General features: G+C 39.3%; 1 protein-coding gene across 3 annotated transcripts; it reads right to left on the minus strand.

Annotated features, from left to right (window-relative positions):
* Nucleotides 1–150: 150 nt before the first annotated feature.
* On the minus strand, nucleotides 151–13,647 carry LOC136422686 (sperm axonemal maintenance protein CFAP97D1-like). 3 transcript variants are annotated; one of them, XM_066410520.1, is made up of 7 exons: nucleotides 13,504–13,647; nucleotides 11,870–11,950; nucleotides 6,380–6,498; nucleotides 4,350–4,557; nucleotides 1,959–2,195; nucleotides 1,457–1,499; nucleotides 647–811 (listed from the first exon to the last, which is right to left on the minus strand). In XM_066410520.1, exons 1-6 carry the CDS (start codon nucleotides 13,594–13,596, stop codon nucleotides 1,485–1,487), a joined length of 753 nt encoding a protein of 250 aa, XP_066266617.1. In that variant the 5' UTR covers nucleotides 13,597–13,647; the 3' UTR covers nucleotides 647–811; nucleotides 1,457–1,484. The 3 variants fall into 3 exon arrangements, with proteins under 3 accessions (XP_066266616.1, XP_066266618.1, XP_066266617.1); XM_066410519.1 differs by lacking the exon at nucleotides 1,457–1,499 and having other exon boundaries at nucleotides 151–811; XM_066410521.1 differs by lacking the exons at nucleotides 1,457–1,499; nucleotides 1,959–2,195 and having other exon boundaries at nucleotides 151–811.
* Between the last annotated feature and the right edge of the window lie 130 nt (nucleotides 13,648–13,777).

Here is a 13,777-nt window from a genome sequence, read left to right on the forward strand (position 1 = left end):
TTTGTTAAAAAGTGGGGTATGAATATGCATAATGCTATGATACAAATGCCTAACACTCAACACATATTATAATATACAAAATCATACCATTTTTACCATACACTCTCACACTATGATATATGTTGTAGCAGCATAAGCTTCCAGTTTCACTTGTCTGGTACTTTTAATACATGTTAGGCTTGGAGAAGTTATCAAACATAATACACTGTAACTTAAGTCCGAATAAATCAAATCTTTCTCGATATCTTCACTTTGACGATATCTAAAGGTACTGTACATGTAATGATCAATGCATTACTTATTACTACAGATGATCTCAGTTTAAAAACTGACTTTTGTGGAGGTATAGACCCAAAGTTTTCTATTGTGAAGGCACTTCAAAATACTATCAAAACATTTAGTTCCTCACATCCTGTTAATGTTTCCCCACTAACAAGAAATATTTCACTGATTTGGCTATAGGGAAAAGACAGAATTCAATGCATTATATCTTCTGGTTATACATGTTTCTTGCCACCATAGGAGACTTCATGATGTGATTTTATCATCTTTGCACAATTTCTTACTCTGCTTCTTCTTCTACTTCTTTCTTAGGTTCTTCTTCCTCTCCCCCTGTTGCTCCCTCTTCCTCTTTTGGCTTCTCTGATTGGTCAGTCTGTTTCGCATCCTCCGATTGGTCGGCATCTTCTTTTCTGTCTTCTGCTGCTGATTGGGTGCTCTCCTTTCTCTCTGATTTCGTTCGGCTCTTCTTCCTTGGGGTCTGTTCCGACGAGCGTCTCGTAGACTGGCGGGATGTCTCGCGAGATTTTTGCTGTAACGAGAAAATGTTCGTTATTAAGGAGACAATACATCTCAGAACAAACATATTATCTTTTGTGTTGACCATTGGTGCCTTGCCTTTCATAGTGTAACTGATTGCACCCAACTTTGCAACCTCCTGAAGGCAGAGCCCCTATCGCTCAATTTGTTAGCTCGCTCGCGTAGGGGCCCTGCTCTTTAGCCCCGGTAGACACGGTTCTGGCGAAGTCGGCACCAACACAGCTTTAGCCAATCAGAGGGTTTGCTAAAGCTCATCTAGAGCAAAAGTGCAAAGGACGCTGCGAAGCTATCAACCAATCAGGTTACGTCTCAGATTGTTACTTTAGGTTCAGAACAAATTAACCGCCAAATTGTGCCAAATAAGGATAGCTCATTAATTAGTCATGAGCAACTGTCAGTAATGTTGCCAGAACTGTGCCTACCGGGGCTAAAGAGCAGGGCCCCTACGCGACCGAGCTAACGAATCGAGTGATAGGCCTGGGGCTCTGCTTTCAGGAGGGTGCCAACTTTGTGGCCTTGTAACATTTGCCATTTTTGGGGTTCACAAATATTGGGAAAGTTACAAGTACAAAGTTGGGTGATGGAAGACAAGCCAGTTGAACATATCGGCTGGCACCAAGTATATCGGTTCTCATACCTGGCGGTAGCAGCTATGTTGGACTGACTTAGTTCCATTTGTACTGTAAAACAAAGGGGGATGAGAAATTGACATTCATCATTTTGGGAGTACTAGTTTGTATCATTTTCTTTATTGACAGTTTTTTTCTCTACACAGAATAGAGCATTTAGTCAGCGTTGATCTATATAGTATATACTGTCAATCTTTACTCTCATTAATCTACATTCTTCACTTTAGATTTGTTTACAACTACTCTAAATCTAATGCCATGGGCCTACTGCTATAATTGTGGGCTGATTTGCGTGCATTTTTAAAAACAGCTAACTCTTAAATCTTATTAAAAGTGCTTTTTAGCTTTATATGTTTGCTGTTGCTTATTTTCTCTACTACTCTAAATCTAATGCCATGTGCTATAACTGCGGACTGATTCATGTGCATTAAGAAAGAACTACTCTAAATCTTATGCCAAGCATTTTTTACATGTGGGCTGTCTGCCTATCCTACAAGCCTGTCTGTATACCTGACGTGAGGGCCCTTTCCCAGGGGAACGACGGGACAGGCTAGCAGAGGACTGGCAAGACATGGCGCTAGACCTGCCGGATAGCCTGCTAGACCTCCCCGAGTACTGGCTAAGCCTGCCAGATACTTGGCTAGTTCTGCCAGACACTTGGCTAGTTCTGCCAGACACATGGCTAGTTCTGCCCGACACCTGGCTAGCTCTGCTGGGGGATTGGCTAGATCGGCCAGGCTTGGCTCGCTGCATGCAATTGCAAGAGATGTTCCACTAAATGTCAACCAAGGTAAAAGGAAGTGCTAATCTACCAATAGTTCACTGGACCAGGGTATTAACAGTGCTTATATTGGCTACAAGGTTTACATCAGATTTTGTGATTTAACATATAAATGGGGGCAACAGATATGAAGTATGTGCAGTCTACCTAATAGTATGAAATGATTTTGTATGTTGTTTGATAATTTAGGTTTTTAGTGCATTTTCCCAATGACAGCAAAATTTTTTTGAAATTTATGAATTTATGTGTGTGATCAATAGATAAGGCCACACCAATTTCATTTCTTGGTTCTCGGATTTCCAAAAAAATCATGCTAAATTGCATCATTAACTTATAAACAGAACCTGAAAGCTGCATCTTGATATACACAGCTTCAAGGAGTGAACATACAATGTAGAAAGATTCAAGTTTCCCTCCCAGCTTCTTATTTTCATCTTGACCGATTGCTAAATTCTTACTTCAAAATGTCAGAAAACCAAGAAAATAAATTGGTGAGGCCTAAGGCCACACCAATTTAATTTCTTGGTTAATGGAATTTTAAAATAAATTCTAGCCAAAAAAATCATGAAAACAGAAGGCTGGGGTGAAAACTTGCCCCTGATCCTGTTCACTCCTTGAAACTGTGTGCACCAAAGTAAAACCTTTCCTCTGAGATTCTGTTTTCCTGTTGATTTTCCAATCTAGCATTTTTTAAAGAATTCCGTTAACCAAGAAATTAAAATGGTGTGGCCTAAGAGAGCAATTTTGAGACCCTTGCTATGTATTCATAATTCCCAAACAGACACTGTAAGTTAGGTCTTGAAGAGGAGATGGTTACAGGGTAAAGAAACAAGATGACGTCACGTTTGGTACAACACACTCACCGGAGTAAAGTCCTGTTGAAGCACAAAGAGAGGAACACCCTTTACAGGGAGGTTAGAGACATTAGTATCAGGTAGTACAGTAATTCTAAGACAGAAACATCAAGTACAAGCTCAAGTCTAAAGAGATTTAGACACCGATAGAAAGGGATATATCTAAATTACTATGTCACCATGTCTAAGTTTCTATTATCACGTTTGACATTCTGTTGTTAATTTTCAAACATTAGTTATGCATTAATTCATGCACCATACATACACAAGAAATGAGATAAGGTATAAGTGTGGGGGAAATTTTACAATTTTTCTTTCTTTACGATCAGAGCATGTCTTCACCGTATCTTTAGAAGATGAAAATGATTATAATCATTGACGGTAGTGCTAGCTAGTGAGCATTGATTATTGTGAAAAAAAATTGTGTAGATATGCCTAATTAAGTGGGAGGTTATTCAATGTTCCTGACTGTACCTGGGATTTGCGACCTGATTTTTTACCACTGCTCAATCTTGATGCAGACTGCATGCAAATGTAAGGGGAGGCCATTAGTATTTTCTTTTCTTTACATTTGGAATTATGATAAATGTTTTGATTACACCTTTGGTGTGTTGGCTAAGTAATTGTTTTACACACATTATTTCAGATGAAGTCTTTTTTTGGGATAAAAGGACTGGAAGTTATCCAAAAACCTCATCATCTTGTCGTTATTGAATTTTCCTTGGTGCTGATCTGACCAATCAGTACTCTCCTTGGTGCTGAATTGATGTGATTAACCAATCAGGTTTGATTTTCATTTTCAACCTGCCAATCACAATTATCCCAGCAACACTGAGCCTACCAATGTTGCAACATTTGGCAGAAACAGCATTTTCTAATTGCATAGACATAGATAGCAATATCGACTTGTAACATTCACCAACATGATTTCCACCAGGGTACATTCCGCCACCATGAAAAGATTCGTCCAAACAGATCTCCAACCCAACGTCCCCCAGTATAATACACTCCTGTATATCTCAACCGTGCATACCCGAAAGACTTGGGCTGCCATCTCGACTAGTGACTGGAAGGTCTCAAACTTAAGCAAGTAAGCAAGTGCATACCTGGGGGATACTGCAGAAGAGATCTCTCAAATCCCCGGTCAGTTTTTCAAAGTGGCGGATATATGCAACCTGCCAGATTGTTAATGAAGGTTATTTGTACCCTCCCTGTTTTCAGTGATAAGCGTCTTGCCTTTTCTAGGAATGCCATCTCTTTACTTACCCTTTTCTTATCCTCTTCGCTCTTCCATTCGTCGTACCAGCCCTTTGGGTAGCGCGCGATGTTGTCCATGAATTGTTCGTTCTTCTCCCAGTCGCGCTGCCACTTGGCGTGGTCGTACTCCGGCTCACGCTTCATGATCCGCTTCAGGATCTCCTGGTTCTCCTTGGTGATACGCATCAACTCCCGCTGTCGCTTCTCGCGGTTCAGACTGTGGGAAAAAACATCAGTCAGTTTTCATCAGTCATCAATTTGATGATAACGGGAGTCGCCCAAACATAGGACGTTTTTTTACGCGCTCGAACTCACGGCGCTCCATTGCTGGTTGCCAGAGAATGGTCATGTTTTAATGAATGAATTTTGAACACATTCATCTAAAGAACATACATGGACAAGAAATGTATTCATAATGTTCATGGGCCCTTCACGCTCCGAGTTACAAGCGGCAAACGCTGTGAGACGTTTTCACGAATGTACCTTCTGATTTAGTGCTACGCCAGATAGTGTGCCTAACTTAGTACGCTTTGGTAATTCTGCTCTCTTTGGAAGTTGGTGATGAAGTTAGGGAAATGTAAATAAGGCTTGAAGTCTGCTATATTCTAGCTTTCTTTTGACCGGAAAATTTTGACTGTGTGCACTTCTAACGTCATGTGAGAAGGGCTATATCTAGCGCATCCCAGCTCATGTTTTGGCGGGAAATAGGCTACTACGCACTTTGCGCGCGGCCCGACGTACGTCTTGCATGCGACCCGACTTACAAAATCATTACGAAAAAACGACACCGCTTACAGCAACAATACTCCGTCTACTTATTGGGAAATATCTTCGCCATATCTGTATTCAGTTTCCTTTTCATAGACGGTACCAATCACATGTTAGAGCGTAACAAAGCTGTGCATTGAATTGCCGTCCGCCACCATCCCGGCCCCAAAAATGGCGGGAAAACAACATTGCCAGACGGCAGCGATGTTTACGTTGTTTTCTTTGGTCGGTTTTCTTCTCAACAAACACTTTAAGACCCAATTTTTGTGTGTTTTATGAAGTTATATTTCTTATGTGCATGATAGTTGTATATCTGCTTGGCACAGGTCGTATATTTAGGTGTCGGGCCGTCTAGCTACGCAGTGACCCTCTACTCAGCGTTGCCATCATTATTGTCAAAATACTATTCTCGACAAAACAAGAAATGAATATGTACACATATGTTTTGAATGCAAATAAAAATTATGTGCATGGACTTGGTTTATTTATCTTCCTTTTGAGCATAGTCAGTGGACACAAACACGGCGTACTTGTGCATAACAAGATCACTAAAAAATCCGTCCTAAGTTAGGGCGCGTCCTAAGGAGCTTTAAATGACAGATTTTTAAAGCAACAAAAATTAGCAACATGGGCTTCAAAACATTGAGTGGGATGGAAAAAAATCAAAGCTCAGGAGACAGCTCTGATCCAGACATTGCTATTTTTACATCAATGAAGGTAGATATCCGGGTGATGAGATACACATACAAAAGTTACTCAAGCAACTAGATTGATTTGTACATATCCATCCACTTTCTTTATCCATCCAGTTGCTTCAGTAACTTTTCTACTATGCCTATTTTACAGAATTCTACACCCTCCTGTTTAAAACAAAGATGTCAGATTACTTATTGAAATACGTAGATTGATCAATACATTGATTTCTTTATTTCATACTTCTTAGAATAAATGCCAGTGGAACAGGCCCTAGAACGTTCAGTACTGTAAAATGATACTCTGTTCTTAAGTGCCTCTGCTTGTGTCTCCCTACAGTTAACTTGATATGTTCATGAACATTGGAGACCTCATTTCCCTTTGTCTCCAAAAGTACACTCCTAAAATAAAGTAAGGTTAAGTACAGTAAGAAAGTAAAGTAAATACTAAGTAAAATAAGTAAGTACACTCCTGTACCAGACTGGACAACGGGAGTAACACTAAGTAACCACTTGATACAAGAGTTGGACGACAAAAATAGCGACTAGCTGAAAGCCCGTCGGTACTTGACCCCTGACCTGTGGTGCTCGTATTCGTTCCGGTTGTCCACGCGGCCCCGTGTGCGCATGATGTGCGACATCTTCTCCAGCAGGATACGGTTGTCTCTCTCAACGGTCGCCAGTCTCTCCTCTTCAAGCTGAAGGAACGAAGCAAGGAAGAATGACGGTTAATAAGATGTTGGGAATAAACCCAACTCTTTACTTCATGTGAAGATAACGCGCACATATACACTACCAAAAATGCCTTTTCTTGTTTTTCTCGTTTTTTCTTATACAAACAATTCTCAAAAAGAAGAAAAATTTCTGTGCCTTAGAAAAACATTTTGTTCACAAGTTAAGAATTTTTGTAAAGTAATTTTTCAAGAAAGGGAAGAGTTCTGATATTTTCTTAAACATGACAAGAAAAATAATCTTGCTAGACAAAAAAAACCAAGAAATTCAGAGTGAAAATCTTTTTGAGAAATATTGTTCCTTGTTGTGAGAATTTCCATGGAAAGAATCTTCAATTACTTTATCCACTCTTGAAATTCTTAATATGAGAAAAGCTGTCCATGAGTTGAGAAAATCTAGAAAAGATTTTTTTGGTAGTGTATACACAGACATGCGCACACACACACACACACACATACACACACACACAGCCAAGCACACACACACACACACACACACACACACACACACACATATGCACAGGACACTCAATGGCTTTGAAATAGCCATTAGTATTTAGATAAGAGTTATTACTACCAACGTATAGCTTTTTTGATGTCAGTTAATTTTCCCACATGGTCTGGTGAAGATCAATGATTTATGTAGGCAGCTGTATGTATGTGGGTAATCTTCCAATGAAACAAGACGTTGGGTTTGTTTCCAACATCTGATTAACTGACAAACAAGTGTTCAACACAAGCACTTTTACTCACACAACTCTTGAAAAAAGAGTTGTTACATAAGTTACTTGTTTCCTACTTGTTTCCTTGTGGAATGGGCATTTGTTTGACAAAATGTTCACTTCTTTCAGTTGAAAAATGACACAACGCTGTGTAAGGACTCTTTTCTGACAAGACTCCTCACATTCTCAATGAAAAGCCCATTCAAAACCATCCACTGAATCCACTCTTCACCAACGACTTAACACAGAAAGTCTTGCTTGAAATCTGAACCAAAAAGTCCAATGGAAAAGTAAGCTCTTGATAAAATAGAACATTTTTACTGGCTTAAGTCAGGGAATTTAGCTCAACAATACTGTCTAGCACATTATCTCAATGCAGTAACATTTAGTCTGTACGCTTGAAGAAGCCGACACAGCAAAACCGGTTGTAACATGCCAAATAAAAGTTCTAAACGAGAACTATGCGGCTCCAGATGTCTTACTGAGGAATGACTGCGGTGCGAAAGATGTCGGTTAGCTTGAGGAATGAATCCACTCTACTTGATACAGTACATACTATAAAGTAAGACTCTATTATGTATTGTAGGCTCCATTCAGACCCCATTATGCATGACAATCAAAGCCTGCAAATCTTCAAAGGTATAGTTGAAACACAGGTGTTCTGACTTTAACATAGACAATCTTAATCTGCCAGGTTATCAAAGGGCTGTTACTAATTTTCTGGGTGCTTTGCAGGGATAAAAGTTAACTGAAGACTTGTAATTATGACTGGGACAGTCAAGAGGGGTTTCCATGGGAGCACACAAACAAAGAAATCAAGCATGAAAGCATGGACTTAAGCTTTCCTTATACCAAGGTATATTTAACCTCCTTGCTTATACTGGCTAGAGCTGTACCAATCTTAGGCCACATGTCCTTCATGCTTGAAGGTAAAGCCTTCTCGCACTCTCACAAAATTAATTTTATACAGAAACATTGAGTACCAACAAGCATATCTTTACAGAAAAATCTTAATAATAGTTAGTAAAAACAGTAATTTCTGCAATTTTAAGAGATTGGAAATGTAGGATCACTAGGACTGATGGTGTACTATTATAGATAATATCATTCTGTTATGTACAGCTTTTCTTTGATAATGGATATTGTCTGGCCCTAGAGATTTTATGACCCCTAACTAACTGTAACATACAATGGCTCCACATCTGCTTGTAAATCTCTTATGATATATCAAAAATTTATAGCTTAATGGATATCTATCATTTTCCTCTGTACTATTTGTGCTAATGTATATGATATCATGGTTTCAGTGACGTTCACGATCATGATAGATGTGAATGTCCGTCAAAATCTTTGGGGAATTATTGGTGACAAAAGCGTTTTTTTCCAAGATTGATGTTTTGGCCTGGGCTTTGTCAGCTTGAAACTAATGTGAGATGTTGTTTCATAAATATTTGATGTTCCTATGCCACAAAGGTGACCGCATTTTCCACAAACTTGGTACAAGTTTCACTGGGTGTGTTGGAATTTCTTACAATGCAAAGAAATCCCTGTCTCTTTCTTGTTTAATAGATGAACACTTTTTTCCTAAAGGGATCATTTTTTTATTACACTTCTGCACAAGGTTAAAAAAAACTCCCCCCCCCCAAAAAAAACTACCCTTTTCTAAAATGGTAGTTCCAAATTATGATTTCATTTTTCAGTTTACTTTTTATATAATAATAATGTTACCTTTCTTGTTGCTCAAGTTTTCTCGCTACCCCAGTTTGCATGTACAAAAAAAGACTTCAGCTAATACCTTACTGATATGATCACCATCTAATAAGCTTTTAAGCCCTCTTTTCACAACAATGGGTTAAGTCATTTGATCATACACTGGAAAATTCTGCTGAATGGTTGGAAAGGTTCAAACAATACAGGGCGATGCTATCTATTGTTTGACACACCTGGAATGGGCGTTAACCAGACAATTTCTACTGTTATTAAAAAATGGTCTTATAAACGGAACAAATTGCTAAAACACCTTTAAATCCTTCTTGATTAAAAAAAACACAGAAAAACTTCAAAGAAGGAAAAAGATTCTATGTTGGTCTGGCATTTGTAAAGGTTTAAAACATTCTGACCACTGCTTGGCAACTGAGGTTACAAAAGATGATGTCATCTGTCAAATTATACCAATTTTCGCACAACGGATCAGACCCAATGCCCGCAGGCAAGTCAAAAAGATACTTTAAGCTGTCAAACCAGCATTTTGTCAAATCACGGACCTTTCTTTTTTAGTAAAGCTGCCTAAATACATGTAATCTGACACTATCAAACAATAATCTGAAAAATTTCAAGATTCATCTGAAAATGTTTGAGACAAAACTGAGAATGTATAAGACTGAATCTGAATTCAAATTTAGTTTTGATTGGCTAATACTCTTCCTTACACTGGCTTAGCAACAAGTTTCTTGTTACAGTCAGGTTCACCTTTGATATTTATTCTGGGCCTGAAATAAATCTTCCTTTACAATAAACTGCAAATAATACAGTCTGTTATGACTCTATTTCACCATATGCCCCTCCTTTATTTGCATACTGTACAGAAATACTAGGGAACGGCACACCGTGACCATGGATGACTGACAGCGTTGGTACATACGGGTTCTAACCAGACACCACCTGCAAACAAACCATGGGGGTGTGCTCCACTGTTGTGTCAACATTACCTGTTTTTACTACAAACAATGTTCTATTTTTGGTCCAAATACCCTTTAATGCTTGTCAATAGATTCCTCTCATTGTTAAAGATATTCTCCAGTTTTTAATCAAATGAACAGTGCAGAAATCAACAGCAGATAACGTTTGATTCGAACAGAAAAAAACGCTTTGCTTCAAGTGCATTGGCTTTGATGCATATCTTGTTCCTGGTGTTTTGAAAACAGTGGCTTTAGAATGCCATTACCCGAAATCACAACCAGAAAACATCTATTGTGCAATAACGTAGTACATACGTCAAGCACAGCCACCTTCTCTCTCACTTTGACAAACAAACCTCTTGATATGAGCTGGAGTTTTCGCTGCTAATTTTGCTAATTGTTCAGTGCCACGTACAGCATTCTACAGAACAATACAAAGGATAACATCACTCCCCACCCCTCACATGGGTCGAATGACTCACATTAAGATGGCTAAACATACAGTTCACAGGTGCAAGATAGTCTGCAGATGAGATCATTCTTCTCACTGATTTATTTACAAACAACAATGCCCTACTTTTTTGCTCTTAAGTTCCATAAGCTGTATAGCCTTCTTTCATTCCAACTTAAACTGGTTAAAGTAGCATGTTGTGGTATAGTGATTAGCAAAACAACTTCTGGATCAAAAGGCCTGCCAAGATTCTGGCTACTGGAAGGGTCCAATGATTTAGAGCTACAAAATATCATGTACTATGCAGTCAGTGATTAAGGCTCTTTTAAGTAATGCTGGCTTAAAGAACTGTTTTCCAAGCAGAAGTTTCAGTCGAGGGGCTAGGAGTGGGCGCAATTTTTAATGGAGGGAGGGAAACGTTAAAAACTGTAGCCATTCCTAGCCCCCTCGACCAAAACCTCTCGGCTTGGAGAATCTTATAGACCAGTTTCACAGATACACAGTGATTTACATGCAAGGGTTTGAGCGCACTCAGGTGTCCAGCTGGACCTGAATTTATGGCACTGTTATATTGCAGCCATAGACCTTAAAGAAAATATAATCACGCTATGATCAATCCCAATCTGCCCTTTTAAAACAATCCATATATCACAAAGGGCATATTTGTCTTACACGGGTGTCGGTTTGTTTTGGTTGCCATAGGAACTACAGTACTCTGTTAAACCCACACAAAATGGGTGCTAGAAAAGGCTTTTGTGGACATTTTCAGGGGAATAAACTAATTAATTGGCCACCGCAGGCTATTGAAGAATCGGGGCGACCAGAAGGGGTTTGTACACAGAGACACAGACATCCAGTTTGCCTGTCCGAAGGTCAAATTACAAGCCGGGAGGTGTGCTGCGGGTGGCTGGACCTGAATCACTGGAGAGTTCTGCTAAAAATGCTGGCGTCATGCTCTAGTAAAACAACCCCCTTAAGCACAGGTTACCAAGGAGGTCCTAACAGAACATTGTGGTATGGTCCAGTAAAATCTTACTGTAAAAACAGTACATGCTTTAACCTTCCCAAGCTATATGAATAATTTTTCAATTGTGTATCAACGACCTTAAGAACAATGTTATGCCAACTTAATTCCAGTGTTGAGAGAAAGAATGGCATAACAGCTGGATTAAACTTTATCTCTGCTTGACCAGAAAGACATTTCATACTTTTACTCACAGATATAACAACAAATAGACACAACTAATTCTTGTCAACAATGAATATAACAATCTTTTTAGCTCTCTTTAGCAGAACACCTGAAATTTTTGTTGTTTAAATTTGACAGTGTGGTTCAAGCTCCACTTACTGACCAGTCTAACTGGTACGGAACTTTTAGCCTAATGGTTAGCGCATTGGGTTTGGGTTCTGGTAGGCTCGGGTTCGATTGCCGGGAGCCAGGAGACTGTACTACTCCCCACATGCATTTCACGAACAAGAATTCTCACCTGTAGTTTTCTAAGCTTCATGTGCATGTGCACGTAGGTGCGAGGGGCCTTGGTGTCCACCATCGGTTTAGCTGTCCGAACCTGAAATTCAAAACAAAACATATAATGTAGAAGTTGCATGTACAACCCACATATTGATGATGATGATGAAGAAGACCTTTATTGTATGTTCGTGCCCCTAGGGGCTAGATACAGGTCGTTTAACATAAACCTAACTAACATGTAAGTGACATATACAGTGAAATATATACAGTACATTGTGTAAACATACATGGTAGACGAAAGTGATAAGCTAAGCTAATCCAGTAGAGTCAACTTCTTCTCGCTTCTTAGTACATGTGTAGATATATGAACAGATCATGTTTCTTATACAAGGTTTGTCTAGACGCAACAAAAATATGAATTTATCTGTTGCGTTTAAATATTCAAAGTATATTGTATATCAAGCCATGTTTTGTTTTTCCTGCAAAAATGTGTGGCCCAGGGGCTATGGAAACAGAGATTGGCACTGCCCTAACACTAAAAGGTGTTGGAAAGATATCTTTTTAGGCCTCTACTTTTGGGGGCTACCCTGATTTTTCAGTATAAATTTGTTGCTTACTAGTTCACAAAACACAGAAGTAACTCTTAACATGATTTTAAACTTTAGCAAATTGAAGCAGCCGTTTGGCACCCCATTCTCTATTGGATACAGAGTTAGGCAGGTCAAGCTTGGAAACAGATGCATGTTTAGGTTTCCTACCTTGCTTTTTCTAACAAATATTTTCCATCAATTGAAACTGTCCTTGAAAGCGTTTTTATGGTCTCCATTGAGAACACTACACACAATAAAGACAATACACCCGCAGATGCAAGCTCTTAAATAAAATATTACGATGCGATGATTTGGCCTCAATATGTCTTAATAGCGCGTCAAATTGTAGCTATCAGTAGAACTAAGTATGGTAAACAGGGTGTTGATTGTGGTGGTGCGTCCAGCGCAGATATTTGCACAAGTCGAACCTAATTGTTGCACAAACAGAACTTGTCTAGAATTGGGCGCAATTTTCTCCTGAATTGGTCGGCATAGCTCTGGATCCGGGTATCAAATTTACGCCGTGAAAACTTAACAAGATCGATTTTAGGCCCGATTTTAAGGGGCGGCTCTTAATGTGTCTCGCTCCAGTGTGTTGTTTTGTGTTAGTCTATAGCACGAGGTTTACGTAAAAACTTTGAAGGTCTAACAACATTGCTAAACTGGTTGTGTCTGAATTGTTATAAGAAGGTGATGTTTGACTCGAGAAGTTGTTTTAAATAAAACTTTTACGCGCAGACTATAAGAACGGGTTAACAAAGACTTATATGGAAGTTTCTGAGTTCATTCCACAGTGCCATGGCGACAGGGCAACTCGGGCGAAACGAAACGTCCCGAACAAGAATATTCCTTCCCTTTTTATCTAACCACAGAAAACTATAGAAATACGACATTAAAATAGCTTAATTAAACGTTTCACCATCAAAACGTCTTAATGGAATAATGATATGAAAACTTAACTGTGCATGCATGATCAGCCCTTAAGAGAGAAATATCCGGAAATGCTGGGCTTAGTCTCCGCAGAAAATGTTGTCAGATCACACGAAAAAAATCGACTTACCAGATCCCTGTGCTCGTTGTAGTACTTGTCGTCCCATTTCTGCTGTAACAACTTGTTCCCCGACGGGGTGATAGGTTGGTAGGCCCGGTGCATCTTCAAACTTTGCCGATAGAATCCGCCGAAAAATGACTGCAACCCTCCTGCAAGTCTGAATGAACCCCTATGCCCCCGTCGGTCACCAAGCACGCACAGGTTGTCATCACGTGACCGTTGCCATGGTGAAAACTATAATTTGCATATGAAAGCAAGGTAAGCTGCTCAGGTGAGACCTAGG

This window comes from Branchiostoma lanceolatum, chromosome 17 (assembly GCF_035083965.1).
Source record: "Branchiostoma lanceolatum isolate klBraLanc5 chromosome 17, klBraLanc5.hap2, whole genome shotgun sequence".
NCBI lineage: Eukaryota > Metazoa > Chordata > Leptocardii > Amphioxiformes > Branchiostomatidae > Branchiostoma > Branchiostoma lanceolatum.